Source organism: Schistocerca gregaria, chromosome 1 (genome assembly GCF_023897955.1).
Source record: "Schistocerca gregaria isolate iqSchGreg1 chromosome 1, iqSchGreg1.2, whole genome shotgun sequence".
In the NCBI taxonomy this organism is placed as follows: Eukaryota; Metazoa; Arthropoda; class Insecta; order Orthoptera; family Acrididae; genus Schistocerca; species Schistocerca gregaria.
Genome location: NC_064920.1, coordinates 362,781,482 through 362,800,857, shown reverse-complemented (window position 1 = coordinate 362,800,857; position 19,376 = coordinate 362,781,482). Strand labels below are relative to the sequence as shown.

General features: G+C 43.1%; 1 protein-coding gene across 2 annotated transcripts in view; it reads right to left on the bottom strand.

Moving 5' to 3' along the window:
• LOC126346522 (uncharacterized) overlaps nucleotides 1-19,376 on the bottom strand; it is an 81,277-nt gene that overhangs the window by 28,478 nt on the left and 33,423 nt on the right. For both annotated transcript variants that reach the window (XM_050002194.1, XM_050002195.1), the window contains exon 3: nucleotides 7,044-7,389. In XM_050002194.1, coding sequence (XP_049858151.1) covers nucleotides 7,044-7,389 — 346 coding nt within the window. The remainder of the gene's footprint in view (nucleotides 1-7,043; nucleotides 7,390-19,376) is intronic.

Below are 19,376 nucleotides of genomic sequence, written 5' to 3'. Positions count from 1 at the left end.
TGCTTTTTGTTCAAGTACTTGTATAATTTGCAACGAAGTCGAAATTTTCGTCTTCTTAAACTGCAATTGAAGAAGGAAATATTTATCTTTACGTAGTAGTAAGCATCTGACTTTTGACATTGAATGTAGTTCTTACTATGTGACAATTGTCCCGATGTAAGATGAAAGTCTCGCGTCATGTACGGAATCGGCCTCAAGAAAAACGAGATTGATGCTGCAACATTTTTGCGCTAACAAACAGTGTTGAATAAGTGTCAGTGGCCTTCGAAGTGCATCCCACTTGAGTCCACACACGCCACTATTTACTCCTTCCATTGATCCAAACTCTCCCGCAAACGTCTCCCGTGTTGGTGTGCAGATAATCGAATATGGAATGGCAGTTGACCCCGAACCTCAACCAATGTAGCCTATTGCACATACACTATGTGACCTAAAGTATCCTGACACCTGGCTGAAAATGACTTACAAGTTCGTAGCGCTCTCTATCGGAAATGCTGGAATTCAATATGGTGTTGGTCCACCATTAGCTTTGATGACAGCTTCCACTCTCGCAGCCATACGTTGAATCAGGTGCTGGAAGGTTTCTTGCGGAATGCCACACCATTCTCCATGGAGCGCTGCACTGACGTGAGGTATCGATGTCGATCGGTAAGGTCTGGTACGAAATCGGCGTTCCAAAACACCCCATAGGTGCTCTATTGGATTCAGGTCAGGTCTCTGTGCAGACCAGTGAATTACAGGGATGTTATTGTGTGTGACCACTCCTCCACAAGCAGTGCTTTATGAACGGGTGTTGGACCGTGTTGAAAGATGAAGTCGCCATCCCCGAATTGCTCTTCAACTCAACAATGAGAAGCAAGAAGGTGCTTAAAACATCAGTGTAGGCCTGTATTGTGATAGTGCCACCCAAAATAACAAGGGATGCAAACCCTCTCCATGAAAAACACGACCACATCATAACACCACCGCCAACGAATTTTATTGTTGGCACTAGACACGCTGGCAGATGACGTTCACCACGCATTCACCATATCCATATCGTGCCATCGGATCGCCACATTGTGTACCGTGATTCGTCACTCCACACAACGTTTTTCCACAGTGCAATCATCCAATGTTTACGCTCGTTACACCAAGTGGGGCGTCGTTTGGCATTGGTGCGATGTGTGACTTATGAGCAGCCGCTAGACCATGAAATAAAAGTTTTCTCACCTCCCGCCTAACTGTCATAGTACTTTCAGTGGATCCTGATGCAGTTTGGAGTTCCTGTGTGATGGTCTCGATAGATGTGTGCCTATTACACATTACGACCCTCTTCATCTGTGGGCGGTCTCTGTCAGTGAAATGGCGGGGTCGGCCTATTCGCTTTTGTGCTGTACGTGTCCCTTCATGTTTCCTCTTCAGTATCACATTGGAAACAGTGGACCTAGGGATATTTAGGAGTGTGGAAACTCTCTTACAGACATATGATACAAGTGACGTCCTATCAACTGACCATGTTCGAAGTCTGTGAGATCCACAGAGCGCCCCATTCTGCTGTCTCACGATCTCTAATGACTACTGAAGACGCTGATATGGAGTACGTGGCAGTAGGTGGCAGCACATTGCACCTATATGAAAAACGTATGTTCTTGGGGTTGTCCGGATACTTTTGATCACATATTGTAAATAAGCAGAATGGCCCATTATTACATCATCTGAAGCCTAGTTCATTTAATATCTAGGAGCTTGCGTATGGAGAGATTTAAAGTGAAATGACTAAATAAAACTGATGTGAAACGTATTACCAGTTTCGATTTATGTCACTGGGACATTAAATTGCTGTGTAAAAATTAAAACTCAAGGGTTACTTTGCGAGCAGTGGAGTGATGCATGTTGGGAATTACTTGAAGAGCCAGGAACAGGCAGCAACAGACCCGAGTAGAGGAGGTAACTATGACGGCAATGAAAATGAAGCGGAGGTCAGCTGCAAATGCAGTCACCTGAATGGATATCAGACAAATCAGGCAAGTTCCTTGAAGGGCTCCAAAAGTGGTTCAAATGGCTCTAAGCACTATGGGACAACATCTTAGGTCATCAATCCCCTAGACTTAGAACTACCTAAACCTAACTAACCTAAGGACATCACACGCATCCATGCCCCAGTCAGGATTCGAACCTCCGACCGTAGTAGCAGCGCGGTTCTGGACTGAAGCGCCTAGAACCGCTCGGCCACAAAGGATGGCTGAATGGCTCCAAATGATAATAAAAAGATATGAATATTGTGTGGAAGATGGATAGAAGGCATTTGAAAGCATACAGAAGTAACCTGGTTATGTATGGGTGACTACTGCAACGCAAGGAAAATTCGCAAATCTTTATTCCACAATGGATGTCACTATGATGGTAGTGATGATGCATGCAACAGAATCAGATACTTGTAGCAATTAAATCGAAAACAGCCGTGACTCAGATGGTGATGTATCCTGGCGATCGTTTGAGTGCGTCCTACATTTCGTCCTTTTTTTTTTTTGCTTTCCTTGTTTGCGTTACGGACTGTGACTAAAATTGTCATCACACTGAATGTTGTTTAGATCACCGAGGTGCTTTCCTAGCCGTGGACCTACTGGAGGTGGTACAGACTTGCCTTCCTGCGACCTTTGAACTAGCTTATCCAACCAGTTGGAGGGGAATGTGGGTTTAAAGCCACGGTGCAACTTGGTATTTTTCACTTTAACAATAATTGCCAGTGATGAAACAAGAGTGAATGAGAGGCAAAAGTCGTAGGGATGAACGGGGATCGAACCCCACACCTTTAAATGCATAGTGTGGCGCTTACCCACCGACCGTTAATGAGTTTTAAGTGACCGACACTGAAGGACATGACCTATTCCTTCAATTAACACTATATTTTTACGAAGACATACTCATTATACTTATGATATACGGCAACCTGAAAGAAAATGATATTTTGTTTAAACATAGGGGAACGTGCGGTCTTTTCAGGTTGTGTGGTGGCAGGTATTGTCTGTGTACCCTGCGGGTATACAGGGAGGTCAGAAACAGCTTCTATGGTTTTTGTTGCGTAGAAAGCGCTTAGAAATAACTATTAAGAAAAAAAGGTGTTCTTCGTTTTGTTTCTTCATACCGAACAAACGTAGCTTTTGCTCACCTACCTTAAATTTATCACTTGCGAAAAAGGCCCATTTTAACTGGTAGTGAGTATTTCAAAAGTGGTAACTCACAGATCCGCTGATGTCAGCGCTGCATTTACTGTGCGCAGCTACCTGATTGGCTAGCTTCAATGCAAATTAAGTCGGAAACGGCAGAACGTACTGATTCCTTTTTAACAATTGCATCTCATCACAACCTATCCTGCAACACCTTTACAACTTAGTAAGACTGTTTCTGACCATCCTATATATTGTATTGTTTATTCTTCAAGGTATGCAGAAGTTTTTTACGAAGAATATCGAGCCAATAAACAGAACGCAAGTCACTCATAATGATAATGTATTATTATTTCTAATGCATCGCAAGGGATAGCTAAAAATGTGCAAAAGTTCACTAATCTCTGCTCTGCCATCATCAAGTAACAAACAGCCGTGAAAGGTAGTCACTGTCCTTACCAAATCCTCAGCTGACGGCCGTGACTATATCATCGCTCCAGTGGCGTTCAAATTAATCGTTCCTTCCTGAAGTTAAATAAATTTTTGACACTATACGCTCCATATGCATCAGCTTATTGTTTACGGATGTTTGTCAAAAAAAAGGACTTATTTAGATTACGGAATGAAAAGTTGGCATTAAATATGTGAGACAAAATGTTTTATAACGTAGCATTTGTATTATATGACATTTATGCTAAGCAAGATTCGTAAAAAGTAGAAACATGCCAAACATGTTTTCATTATAGTATGAAGGACTTGCAGATCAAAATATTGTTAAGCGCTTCCTATTGTAAGACTCGTAATTAGCTCATAATTACAGACATACTAATGAAATGTAACTAACCATGCAAGTTGTGTAAGAAATGCTTAACGAAAATTTGTGTATCAGTATCATTGAGGAATGTCAAACTACAGTTCGAGAAGACTGAAACCTGCAGCTTTTATTATAGTCCCTGTCACGAAGCAATTTGAAGAGTAAATTAAGGTCCACAGACAAGAAGTAAAAACTTCGTGCTTTGAGTCGACACTATAATTCTATCTAAGACAGTAAATGACTTCAAAGATCAGTCGAACGAAATGAATAGAGTCTTGAAAAGAGGTTATCAAATGGACATCCACAAAAGAGGAACAAAAGCAGTAGTATGCAGTCGCATCAAATCATGTAAATGGAAATGAGCGTTTGGCGTCATTGGCCGTGAGGACCCTTACTGCTCAGCTCCAGCCGCCTTAGTCTAGATATTATTACATCTGACGCCACACTGGGCGACCTGCGCTCCGGATGGAGATGAAATCATGATGAAGATAATACAACATCCAGTCCCTGAGCTGAGAAAATCCCCAATGCAGCCGGGAATCGAACCCGGGCGCCTTAGAACGGCTGTCCGTCATGCTGACCATTCAGCTATTGGGGCGGACAGCAAATCAGGTGATTTGAAGGAACCTTATAGATTAGGAAATGACTTCGTAAAAGCAGTGGACGAGTTCCGCTATTTGGGCAGCAAAATATCTGCTTTGTCCGAAGTATAGACCTGCAAAACAGCAAAAAAAAAACATTTTCATAAAAGAGAAATTTGTTGACATCTAGTTGAGCCAAGCACGGCTCGTCTCTGTGCCGTTTATTGCTTCACATCTTGTCTTCGGGGTACTGCAATCCCGTTTCTTATTCGATTTACTGGCGTCACTAAGTTGCTGGTTGGGCTGCCTGTGAATGGCAGCAGCAGCGCTTGTCGATAAGCGCACTGTCGTACTGTCTTTGTACTGACCGCTAGTATTTCCGGGTCATCATGTGTCGGGAGTTCAGTGGTGATGGAGCAGCAGTGAGGTCCGGACAGCCATGACTCGCCCGACCGTTGCCGGCACACATGACTTCAGTGGAGAGGACCTTGGTTGGTCGTTCGATCGGTCGTCTCATCGGACGACGTGTATTTGGTCGCCGACCACTTCCGGGTTCTCTGTGTGTGTCGACTTGTGATTCCTCCTAGTTTTTCCACAGAGACTCGTTTTAGTATTGTTCTAGTTGTTTGTGGAAGTGCTTTGTGGAATCGTGTGTAGCTTGAGTGGTTTTGCCTGAGAAGTTATTTTAATGCTGTCTGTATTCTGGTGTTAGTCAGTTGGTTGGAACAGAGCAGCAAGCAAGTCTGTGCAGCGTGAGGGCACGCCGTGATCGCTGGCAGCGTGCACGCACTGTCGGTTGACCAACGAACCTGGACGCTGAAGTTGAATGATCAGTTAACTTATTATGAAACCCCAACTAGTGCGACATCTCTTCGTTCATTTGCGGGTTGTTGCTCCTTGGGCCTTTTTGGCTTGCAGCAACGTATGATGTGTTGTAGTCGGCGAAATCTTGCAGCCATCTTCCTATATTGTGATTAATTATGAAATTGACTGTTACTTGCGAGTGAAGTGCACCAGCGGTATTTTCTGCCCTGTGACAGTTAACGACCCAGTTCCCTGCCCTGGTCATTAGCGTAGTTTTCCGGCAGTGTGCCTTTCCTCGTCTTGTTGATGCTGTCCGGCAAGGCGTGTAGTTCGACAGCCTTTAAAGTTGTTTGGTTCATATTTTGCTTAGAGTGGTTATTGTTCCCTCGGCTGTTTTTAGACGCCAATTTCTGAAGACGTAGTAGTAGTGTTCGTATCCTCGTCCTCGGTCGATATTTTCTATCGTTGTGCCATTGGTCGGAGACAAGGGAATTGGTTCAATTGTTGGTCGGTCACTGGGCTGTCCCTAGTTTTGGTTGCCATCCAATTATTTAACTTCAACTCTTGGCTGCCTGTCTCACCTCGCCTTACGTTTGAACTACCTTTTCAGGCTGACCTTTGGAACACTTCTGAGCACCACTTGTTCTGTTTCTTTTAGATTGTGATTTTCATTTTAGTTTGAAGTATTGTGCGAGGCCTTCAGTCGCGTACTAATTCAGTTTTTGTTTAAATTTTACATAAAGGACTTCAGCCGTGTTAAATTAAAATTTTGAAGATTTTATTAAAACAAATTTCCTTAAAATTTGTTCCATCTGAAATTGTTTGTAATCCAAGTCCTAAGCCGTTAGTTGTTCGATGTGTTATGTGTGGCCTTCAGCCGACGATTTATGTGAACCCCTTTTCATAAGGCCTTCACCCGTGTGCATTCTTTAAAGGAAAATTTTTTATAAGAAGGAAGGGGTTTATTTTAAATTGTTTGTCTGACATGTTGTTCAGGCATTCAGCCATTGTTTAAAATTTGTTTTTGGGCCTTCAGTCCAGAAAGCATCTCAAGTTTTCAGTGACTATACCTTCAGCCGTATTGTCTAATTGTGATTTTTTGAAGAAATGTGTAAATAAGTGGTTCTTAGAAAAATAAAGTTGTTTGTTTCATTGTGCAACTCGCAATCGTTTACGGCCCCATCCACAATCATAACTTTATTCCGTGCGCTCTCTGAGTACCTACCAAGCAGGTTTCACTAGTAAAAATTTAAGAGTTAGAAAGACTTTTACGAAGCTATTTGTCTGGGGTGCAGCCATGTACAGAAGTGAATTCAAATAAATGTAAGCTTTTGCAATGTGCTACAGACGAATGCTGAAGATTAGATGGATAGATCGTGTAAGTACCGAAGAGGTACTGAATCGAATAGGGAAGAAAACAGATTTGACAGGCAGAATGGACGGGTTGACACAAAAAAATCTATCAAGGGGTAGATAATTTGGTAACTGGGTGAGATGTATGAGACAGAAACTGTAGAGGAAGGCCATGGCTTAACTACAGTACACAAGTGGATGTAGGCTGCAGTAGTTATGCCAAGATGAAGAGGCTTGCACAGGATAGACTGTCATGGACAGCTGTTCGAAACAGTCTTCGGACCAAGGACAACATCAATAACAATGACACTCTTGCAGGCACTTACGCAAAGGATGTCTCACCTAGGTTGAGTCCGTAGACGACGGGGACGTCCGGCGGCACGTTACTGGAGGCAGCTGGAGGTTTGCCAATGACTATCGGGACGTCCGGGTGCTTAGCCGCCGGGGACTTGTCCTCCTTGCCGGTGCTGATGTTGATGCTGATGGGGATGACGACGGGCACCGCCTTCTGGGAGTCGTCCGTCTTCACGTGTTTGACTCCGCTGCTGCCGATCAGCACAGGGACGTCGTCGTAGTGCACCTTGTGGCCGCTGGAGACGCTGGAGACGCTGTTGGCCACCGGCACGTACACGGGCACGTCCTGCACTGAGACGGTGCTCGAGGGCGCGTAGCTGCCGTGGTGCTTCCACTGCGGAAACAACAGACCAGTTAGTTCTGTGTACCAGCACAGTGCTACCTCAACTATCCTCTTTCTTAGAAGAAACTATACAGGCGTGGCCCGTTTCTGCAGCACGCTGCATACTTCCTGCCCTTCCCGGATACATCTGAAGACATGTAGGCTTAAAATTATGATGACGTATTGTAGAAACGTCCCGTACCAATTTAGTTCATCATTGTGCTGATTCATTAGAATTCCTGTTTAAAATTATAAAACTTAAATAAGTTTCCTTTTTGATACGAAAAAATTGGTGAGGTACTCTGCGCGTGTACACGCTGATGTTTACATATAGACGAGGTTCAAGATGGCTCAAATGGCTCTGAGCACTATGGGACTCAACATCTGAGGTCGTCAGTCCCCTAGAACGTAGAACTACTTAATCCTAACCTACGGACATCACACACACTCAAGCTCGAGGCAGGATTCGAACCTGCGACCGTAGCAGCAGCGCGGTTCTGGACTGACGCGCCTAGAACCGCTCGGCCACATCGGCCGGCTATAGAGGAGGAATTTGGACGCTAAGCACAGTCATTATTTTCATTTGTTAAATAAAAGTGGACTTTTTCACCAAGGCTACTTGTAGACGTACTTCCATATTAAAGTTATAACACGGTCGTCAAAAATCACGTAAAATAACGTAATGATCAGCTGTTAAAGGAAATAGAATATAACATCGTACTTCTACAAAAATACATAGCATTACCGACACCAATCGAGGACACCATAATGTGAACGTCAGACAACAGCATCCATTCTACTGAAAGACTTTCAGAAGTTTAATCAGTGTTTTGATGCAATAAAACCTTTTTCTCTGGTGGCTCGTTGTACAGTAATATTCTATCATTTTGTTACCAAATTCACCTTCATAATTGAACTGAAATGCTTGCCCAATACCGCAAAGGCATGTCGTACGGAATAAGTAAGGTCTTTCAAACGGAAATATTGTAGGCATCTCATATTATGCATTCTTAACAGCGCGGAGAAAAGCTCAATCGTCTCTTCGTTCAGAACAAGCCATAGCTCCTATTACGCCGTCGCCAAGGTAGCCCCTGCGGGCTGGCAACACATCTAACACCACACAGGACCGAGGTTGCCTATGCCCAAGGCGTAAGCAATGGTAAACATAGGCTGTTTTGCCTCCTGCAGAGGGAGTTCGTGATGACTTTCAGGAAGTATTACTACACCAACATCTTATTGGCTGGCCAATACTATTAAAAGGCTAGAACCAGTACCGGACGTCAGTTCACGCCGAATACCAACCTCAAGGACATCTACACGGAAGACTACGTCTTCGCCATTGGAACAGGACTTGGAATTAAGTGTATGTGTGTTAGCTCGGACTCTTGTGGGAAACTTAGAAGTTGTATTTTGCTGCCTCTAGTAGGAAATTCTTACAGGTTGTGATTGTGACTTTTCGTTGTTATTCAGTCTATTCCATGTAGACTCACGTAAATAAAAGTTGTGTTGTAAAAACTTTCAAAGTGTCGGTTACAAAAGATCCCTTGCACAAAACGACCATTATTAATCTTTATCAATATCTGAAAGTTTATCTGTTGAGTCCAGTCACACTCTCTACCACTTTTTGATTCATTTACCAGAATGTATACCGCAGAAATTATTTCTTTCATGGTGATGTTACTACCTCACAAGGGAATGATCCAATCCAACATGCTGAAACCTTCCCTTTTTTTTCTTTTTTTAAGCAGTTGGCATACACCGAAAGAAACACAATGTCAGAATGTTATACTCTAAAACACACTGAAAGCTCAAATGGCTCTGAGCACTATGGGACTTAACATCTGAGGTCATCAGTCCCCTAGAACTTAGAACTACTTAAACCTAACTAATCTAAGAACATCACACACATCCATGCCCGAGGCAGGAATCGAACACGCGGCCGTGGCGGTCGCGCGGTTCCAGACTGAAGCGCCGAGAACCGCTCGGCCACAACGGTCGGCACACTGAAAATATTTTTATTAAATGTTGAAATTTGTCAAATTCGTAGCTCTCCAGGTGGCTGGAGAAATGTACACTCCTGCCGTAGCTACGCGTGCACAACAAATCGAGCACATATACTTAGTTAACGGCCCGTCATTAAACATAACATGGCACAATGCGATCGTAATTTGTTAAACGAATCTCCGCTTCCGTTGATAGTTTCTCTGACACAATAAATTGCTGAAAGTTATTATTCACTCGAATTTGCGACTCTTTTAACACCCATTACAATTAGCAGCTACCTTTTGCGATATCACTAAGTTTTAACATCAGAGATAAAACTAAATTAAATTTCTTTGCAATTTTCTTTTGTGTGCTACCTAATATCATCTGTCTTTGTGCAGATTACAGAGTTTGACATTAATGTGGTGTCCAAGTGATGTTTTCGACCTCAGTAAGATTAAACATGAAGAACCTAGTTTGCAACCGAAATCGCTTACTTCTCCTGAAGTATTTATTAGTTAATTTTCTGGATATTCATTCGAATATTTTTCTTTTATCAGTTGTGCAAGGTGTAATGAAAGTTTGTTTTCCTCATTCAATAGACACTTCGTATTTTTGTGACGACTACAGGGAATAAACAAGAAACTGTTTCATTACAGGTAAAATATACATTATTAAAATTACCATAAGAGCTGTGCCACAGCAATTGCTATAAAATATTCAATGTCAACAAATTGAAGTCCTGATCGATCGATGTAACTTGCACTGCATTGATTTTTTTCCTCTGCTAGTCAGTTGTGCAATACATATGGAACAGTATAACTGTCGATATGAGCTACAGGTTATTCAAATACATGACGATTTGTGACATTTTTGATGCGTACATAAAAGTTTTCTCTTCTTCTTTAATCCATTATGGACCATGGGACAACGGCTGGCATGTATTTCTTCATGCAATAATTTACCAACAGCCGTATGTATTGTAGAAATTTATTTTATGAACTTCTTATGTGCTGCCAGTTTCGGCATTACATTGATGCCATCTTCAGGCCCCACACGTCATAGTCGTAAAATCGCTGTATACGGAAGGAGCCATATAACTGGATCCGTGAATCAAATCGTTATGCAACAGCTTTTGATGGCCAGATGTTTGCAAACCGCCTCAGTCTGTGTCGCCTGGCCACCAAGAGCTGTTGCATAACGATTTGATTCACGGATCCAGTTATATGGCTCCATCCGCGTATAGTGATTTTACGACTATGACGTGTGGGGCCTGAAGATGGCATCAATGTAATGCCGAAACTTGCAGCACATAAGAAGTTCATAAAATAAATTTCTACAAAACATATGGCTGTTGCTAAATTATTGCATCAAGAAATAAAATTTTTCTGGTTGTGGTACCGCGTCATAATGTATAAAACTATGGCTGCTGGAGAAAAACCAACGTTTCGGCCACAGTTGCAGCGGTCTTCTTCTGAGTAGACCCAGAAGAAGGCCGCTGTAGTCGTGGCCGAAATGTTGGGTTTTCTCCAGCAGCAATAGTTTTATACATTGTGACGCGGTACCACAACCAGAAAACTTTTATGTCTACTGACTATGGCCACGGAAGCCTACGCAGTTATATTTTTGATATGGTTTACGTGCTTAAAATTCGCGTATGTGCACTTTGGATTTCAGGCTACGTCGCGCTACGTTCGGTTGTCACAGCTGTGTCTGCTTATTAGCCAATTCGCGCACTTCGCAGTAACGGCTGTACAAACCTCTGTTATAAGAGGTTCTTCGTGCGACAAAAATGAATAACTTCAACATTTTTAATAATACTTTCAGTGCGCCTTAGCAGCTAAAATTTGGACAGTGCTTTTCTCTCGACGTATCCTTTCTAAGTGAAAAATTTCAGAGTAGGTTCCGACATATTGGAGTGGACCATTCTCATGTCAGTTAAAGTGCAGATTTAGAGGGATGGCTGTGTGACACTGCCAAAATGACAATAAAGAAAAAAAAAATTACTTCATTGCACTCTGCACTGTCCACTTGGTAATAGAATGTTCCCTTATGGATGATTCACTTCCTGTGCATGAGGAATATTTATGACTTGTTTGAGGGTGGCCTTTGAGAGAAAGGACATCATTTAGATATAAGGGTCCTTACCCTCCTTACACTCCTATAGCACCTACACCAATGCAGTGTATATGCCGAAGTACGTTACAGAGCTGAAGCTACGAGAAGTTTTATTAACACTGACTGTGCTGGCTATTATGTGAATAATAGACATTCATCTTTACCATTTTGGTTAATTGCAGCACTTTACTTGATTTTTCTTTATAGCATAAGTGCATTGAGCACTAAAAGAAATGATCGCTTACGTAGAAGTCATGCGGGCTGTACCATTACGTCTATATCTTCGTGATCTGGCCCGCCTTTGCCATGAGCCTGCCACCTACAACAAATGAATAGAACTGCATAACTTTCCTCCTGCCGATAAAGGTTCTCCTGCATCTTTTTCTCGTGTCTGTGGACAATAATTCTTCTTTCAAGTGTGTGGTTAAAGCCGTGGAAGACTTCTTCGACTTGACGATTTCTTACACTATCAGATCAAGAGAATCTGGACAGCTAATAGTGGACATTATGACGGCTTCAACTCTGCTGCGGTATCTTTCAGTGACGTGTCTGAATGTCTGTGGAAGAATGGCAGCTTTTTATTCCTTAAGAGCCGAAACCAGAGAAGGTAGAGATGTTGGACGTTGCGGTCTGGAGAGAAATCGACTTTCTAACTCATCCGAGATTGGGACCCTGATCGGTCCAGACGATTTCGGGAAAGTTATTGTCTACAAACAATTGCCTCATATTTGCTGCTTTATCGCAAGGTTCATCGTCTTGCTGATACAAACAGTCATCGTCTCTCAACTGTTCCTCTACTTTAGCAGTATACAGTCTGTAAAATGTGTTCATCTTTGTTCGCATTTAGCGTTTTCTTGAGAGCATTAAGGGGACCACACACTAATCACGGAAAACAGGTTCCGTACAGTAAAAGCAGCTCGTCTATACTTCACTCTTGGCACTACACGTGATGGAAGTTAACATTCTCCACGTATTCGCCAGATCCAAACCCTTCCATCGTGTTGCCACTGGGTACAGCATGCTTCACCCCTCCAAATCTCTCGTTTCCATCATCTACTGTCCAGTGGCTTCGTTGTTTACACCACCTCACAGTTCGCTTAGCACTGACAACAGAAGAACATGGCCTATGAAGAGTACTCGACCATTGTAGCCCATACTTTGTAGCTCCAAAAACACATAATTGTGGTAACTGGATTCTAGTGTCACTCGGGGATTTACGAGTGATTCCTTCCGTGATTTCATCCGATGTTTTTAGAACCAATCTCCGCAGTTCTTGGCGGTCCCTGTCGCTTGATACATGAGTTCTTTCTGTTCTTGGCTTAGCCCGAGTTGTTCTTTTTGATTACAATAGAAAAGTAATAACAGGTAAAATAAAATGTTTATGAATCCAAAGAAGACGTCAAGCTATAAGTATATGTAAACGTAATCAGCAATGTAACACACGAATCAGCTTAATTTTTCAAAGAATGAATCAACTAGTGACACTTCCGTTGCCTATATCTGCGGTCACGTTCGTAACTCAAATTAATAATCAGATTAACTAATTTAACAAAATTGAACCTTGAATTGCAGGTGCATCCATGTATTACCACAAAAAAATAAAAACGTTGGGTAGTTGAGGGAGTTTGCATGAGAACAGTGGCCTATTTAAGTTTACAAAGACAAGTTTTTATTCATCCTTGTATAGCTACAACGAGCTGATAAATCTAAAAAAAAAAAAGGACAAAAAGAAATCAGAAAAGAGATGGTTTTTGATTGGCAAAGCATTCATTGGGGTGGAAACTATACAAATCCTCCCCTGAATAAATCCCTTTTATAACACAATCTGAGTTTCCAGAATCAGATTTTCACTCTGCAGTGGAGTGAACGCTGATATGAAACTTCCTAGTAGATTAAAAGTCTGTTCCGGAGCGAGACTCGAACTCGGGACCTTTGCCTTACGCGAGCAAGTGCTCTCCCAGCTGAGTTCCCCAGGCACGACTCACGGCCCGTCCTCACAACTTTACTTCTGCCAGTACCTCGTCTCCGACCTTCCAGACTTTACAGAAGCTCTACAGTTTTAATCTGCCAGGAAGTTTCATATCAGCGCACACTCCGCTACAGAGTGAAAATCTCATTCTGGAAACATCCCCGGGGCTGTGGCTAAACCATGTCTCCACAATATCCTTTCTTTCAGGAGTGCTACTTTTGCAAGGTTCGCAGGAGAACTTCTGTAAAGTCTGGAAGGTAGGAGACGAGGTACTGGCAGAAGTAAAGCTGTGAGGACGGGGCGTGAGTCGTGCGTGCTTGGATAGCTCAGTTGGTAGAGGACTTGCCCGTGAAAGGCAAAGATTCCGATTTCGAATCTCGGTCCGGCACACAGTTTTAATCTGCCAGGAATTTTCACAATCTGACCTTTTTTTTTTACATAAATCCACTATGATTCCCCATTCTATTTCAAATAGAATCAACTACGACCAAGTGCACCACAAACGACGATTCACCGGAGAACAGCGAGCTGTGAACATCATTTAACAACCATACCCTGGTGCAGTCATACTTTACGCAGCAGACAGCGGCTCACTGTGTGCGAGGAGCGGAGCACTGCAGCAGATGTAATGTTCTGACGCGTACACGAAAATTTTCAAACTACGTGGACTGGCGTTCTGATTATTAGAACGCGGGGAACTTTCCTATCACAGCCCTGAAATGGCGTCAGATTTCAGTATAAGGTGCAGCCGTTCGCTGGTCTAGCCAAACAACTTTGACTCAGAGCCACGACTGTGCGTGGCCGAATTGTCAAACGTCAGACAGCCGACTAGGGACGAATAAGTTGACTCTCATGACACGCGATATGCCCGAGATGATATGCCGTTCCACAGTCGGTACAGTTGGAAGTTACTACTGGCTGTTAGCCCACCACAAGTTGCTGACCCCAAGTCTTATCTACTAGGTAAGACCTGAAGCTCTCCATCAGAGAGCACCACAAGACGACGGGGCAAAGAATCGCAATGACTTTCCACCAAGCCTCCGAACGGGAGCCGAATTAGAACAAAAGACCCTCAAAATTGTAAAAACCAATCGAACTATCCTCTACTTATAGAATCTCTCCTCTTGACTGTTCTTTTGACCTGGTAGCCAATCCACACAGAGCACCGGGGATCCAGCGCTGGGGGAGCAAGCCTATGTTTTGTACGGGGGTGAGTCAAATGAAAACCTTAAATATTTTTTAAATATTATTTATTGTGCAGCAGTCGTACAAAGCTGTATCATCATTATCTCACCCACGCTCAATGCAAGTCCTCCAGCGCTTACAAAGTGCATAAAGTCCTTTAGAAAAAAGTTCTTTTGGTAGTTCAAATGGTTCAAAGGGCTCTGAGCACTATGGGACTTAACATCTATGGTCATCAGTCCCCTAGAACTCAGAACTACTTAAACCTAACTAACCTAAGGACAACACACAACACCCAGCCATCACGAGGCAGAGAAAATCCCTAACCCCGCCGGAAATCGAAACCGGGAACCCGGGCGCGGGAAGCGATAACGCTACCGCACGACCACGAGATGCGGGCTCTTTTGGTAGTCCGCGCAACCAACCACTCATGCACCGCGTGGCGTACCTCTTCATCAGAACCCAACTTCTTTCCTCCCATTGTGTCTTTCAGTGGTCCAAACATATGGAAATCAGTTGGGCCAAGGTCTGGTGAGTATGGTGGATGAGGAAGACACTCAAACTGCAGGTCTGCGATTGTTGCAACTGTTGTACGGGCAGTGTGGGACCTTGCATTGTCATGTTGCGAAAGGACACCTGCTGACATCAATCCACGTCGCTTTGATTTGATTGCATGCAGAAAATGATTTTTTAGGAGATCTGTGTATGATGCACTGGTGACAGTGGTCCCTGTAGGCATGTAATGCTCCAAAATGACGCCTTTTTCGTCCCAAAAGAGTCAGCATAACCTTCCCTGCTGATGGTTGTGTTCCGAACGTCTTTGGTTTTGGCGATGAGGAATGACCTCATTCCTTGCTCGCTCTCTTCGTTTCCGGTTGGTGGAAGTGAATCCAGGTTTCGTTCCCAGTAACGATTCTTCCAAGGACGCCACCACCTTCTCGTTCTCTCATTTCAGGAGTTAGCTGCCGTGGCACCCATCTTGCAGACACTTTGTGAAACAGGAGCACATCATGCACAGTGTGGTGTGCTGACCCATGACTAATCTGTAAACATGCTGCAGTGTCATTCAGTGTCACTCAGCGGTTTTTCTTCACTATGGCTTCAACTGCTGCAATGTTTTGCGGAGTCACAACTCGTTGTGCCTGAACTGCACGAAGAGCATCTTCTACTGAAGTCACACCATTTGCAAACTTCCTACTCCATTCTTTCACTTGCTGCTGTGACAAACATTCATCACCGTACTGAACGTTCATTCGTCGATGAATTTCAGTAGATTTCACACTTTCACTACGAAAAAACTGAATAACAGAACGCTGTTCTTCCCTGGTGTAAGTCGCAAGTGGGGCGGCCATTTAAATACTGATGCTGCGACGGTATGTGTGCATCTGCACTATCCTGCCACCTACAGGCCATTTTGCACGCTGTTTGTAGCACTCTTACCAACTTACAGGATAACGGCGCGAAATTTCGATTTATTATTAGAAATTTAAGGTGTTCATTTGATTCACCCTCGTATACCCTGAGAGGAGCCAATGTCAGCGAAAAAAGATTTTAGACCAGCTAGTCGTCGTTCTTACGGTAAATATGGCAATGTTTCGGCAAAAACCACACAGTCTCTCATTTATGGAGGGATCTAATCTTTTCACGCCGACCATTTCCAATTTCTGAAAGAATGCTGTTAAGCTTCCCAGTGAGTCGTGCTACTGAAATATATGTTTTTTTTTCCCCTTCGCTAAAAGAACCTGGCGACTCCTGGCGTCAGGGGAGTTACATCTTGCCCCCACTAAACACGCGCACGTAACCGTCCCGCCGTTTGCACAAAAGCTCAGAGTGCAACACTCTGTCTTAAATAACTTTCTCCACCCACTTTCCGCCATCTGGCCACTTAAGCAACGGTCTGTCGCCTGGCCAGGTAAAATGTCTTGCGAACCGGCGCCTTCTTCCTCCGACGCTAAGTGGGAAGGGGGGAGTGCCACGGCCCGAGTCCTTCTGCAGATACAATCCACAAAGCGCTGTTTCGCAGAATCACTCGCACAGCCAGGTCGATGCACATATCATTTAAGGCCCGCAACCAATCTTTCTCCCTGTTCTCTGTCGCCTCCGCTAGGGCCCCTCGGGTACAAGTTCCCTACAGGCTACACATGCAGTTATATTAACATTCTGTCCACAATTTCCTCATGTAAAAAGTTGTAAAAGCACACACCAAATGTAGTACTGGGGATGATGACCTAAAATACGAATATTAATTTGACTGAGAGTGTTGTTAAAAGTGAGAGAGTGGCGTGCCACCTCTCAACACGGCTATTGTACTTTGGTGGGTCAGGGTCTTTGCCATCCCACTGATTCTGAATGACTTCCCCGTTTGCTCATCTTCGTACTCAGAGCTGAATATTTGATATTGATTACTCCTATAATTTTCAGTTTGTTTCCTATCTCACTTTTTACGCAAGCATATTTCCTATCCTTGGTAACACTCCTTATAACACCGGTAGTCGATAACTCTAAGGCAGCCATATGTTCAGTAAAGCCCTCTTCTGCATTAATGGATTCGACTAGCTGTTGTGTGTTAGTTACTAGAAGGTCTAAGACAGTACCCTCAAGAATCAGTTCTTTACCTGTTCGAAGTAATTTTTATAGAAGACATTCGAGACACTGCCACACGAATCTCTGTCTCTGGCACTTGTTTTAATCGTTTAGCAATAGTGCCAACGGGACATATGTATGCCATCATGGGTTTGAGACAATCAGTATGTGTGCATCTAAGATGAAATATCGAAGATGTTAAAGGATTTTATTTAAGGAAACAGCCAGAAAAATAGAAAATTGAAATTGTACTTAGCCTATTGTTAGCAATACTGACTAAGGTAATTAAATAAGTTATTGTGTTCTGAAATGCAGCAGTGCTTGCTTATTACTTAAAGTATTTCTATGCTATCCATCTCCTATTAATAGCAACAGAAATAACGATGTTTTTATAATTTTCATACAGCTACCAGGGACTGGCTGCATGTCGGCAAAACCGAGCGATGTGGCGCAGTGGTTAGACACTGGACTCGCGTTCGGGAGGACGACTGTTCAACCCTGCGACCGGCCATCCTGATTTAGGTTTTCCGTGATTTCCCTAAATCGCTCCAGGCAAATGCCGGGATGGTTCCTTTCAAAGGGCACGGCCGACTTCCTTCCCCGTTATTCCCTAATCCGATGAGACCGATGACCTCGCTGTCTGGTCTCCTTCCCCAAACAACCCAACCCAACCCATGTCGGCAAACGTCGTAGTTAAGGCAGAAGGCGCATTGCTATTTACCTCGTTTGTGATTTAAATCGAACTTCTTTTAATGTGTGGTGTAGTTTCGTAAAGAAAATTTCCAGCTCTGTCTGGTCTCTTAGGTTTCTCTGTTCGTAGTTGCTATGTCTCATAACCGGTCGTGATCGAACATGATCACGACACAAATAAATTAAGTGGCCATGCGAACTCTGTTCTTGATCTTGAGAACGCTACGCCTTCTGCAAACGCTTTCAGCTGACATATAAAATATGACATACAGTACTTAAGTTTTTTGAGAAGTCTTTGATCTTCGGGTGACAAGTGTGGTGTTTTTATTTAATTATATTTCGATTAGACTATTATTCTCTTTTGAAGATTCAGAAATCTGTTGTGAGTTTTGCACCACTTCATGGCGGGAAGAACAAAGACATTTCAAGAAATTGAATTTCATACAGCTACCAGCGACCGACTGCATGTCGGCAAACGTCGTAGTTAAGGCCAAGTATGGTGTTTTTTTAAAATTATATTTTAATTATATTTTGATTAGATTAGGAAAGTGAGAGTATTAGTTGAGGACAATTGGATGAAAATCAGTGTGGGTTTAGGCCTCATAGAGGTTGTCAGGACCAGATCTTTAGCTTACGGCAAAATAATGGAGAAGTGTTATGAGTGGAACAGGGAATTGTATCTATGCTTTATAGATCTAGAAAAGGCATATGACCGGGTTCCTAGGAAGAAGCTATTGTCTGTTCTATGAGACTATGGAATAGGAGGCAAACTTTTGCAAGCAATTAAAGGTGTTTACATGGATAGTCAGGCAGCAGTTACAGTTGACGGTAAATTGAGTTCATGGTTCAGAGTAGTTTCAGGGGTAAGACAAGGCTGCAACCTGTCTCCACTGTTGTTCATGTTATTTATGGATCATATGTTGAAAACAATAGACTGGCTGGGTGAGATTAAGATATGTGAACACAAAATAAGCAGTCTCGCATATGCGGATGACTTAGTTGTGATGGCACATTCGATTGAAAGTTGCAAAGTAATATTACAGAGCTAGCTCAGAAATGTAAGGACTATGGTATGAAGATCAGCATCTCCAAAACGAAAGTAATGTCAGTGGGAAAGAAATATAAACAGATTGAGTGCCAAATAGGAGGAATAAAGTTAGAACAGGTGGATGGTTTCAAGTACTTAGGATGCATATTCTCACAGGATGGCAACATAGTGAAAGAACTGGAAGCGAGGTGTAGCAAAGCTAATGCAGTGAGCACTCAGCTACGATCTACTCTCTTCTGCAAGAAGGAAGTCAGTACGAAGACTAAGTTATCTGTGCACCGTTCAATCTTTCGACCAACTTTGTTGTATGGGAGCGAAAGCTGGGTGGATTCAGGTTACCTTATCAACAAGGTTGAGGTTACGGATATGAAAGTAGCTAGGATGATTGCAGGTACTAGTAGATGGGAACAATGGCAGGAGGAGCAA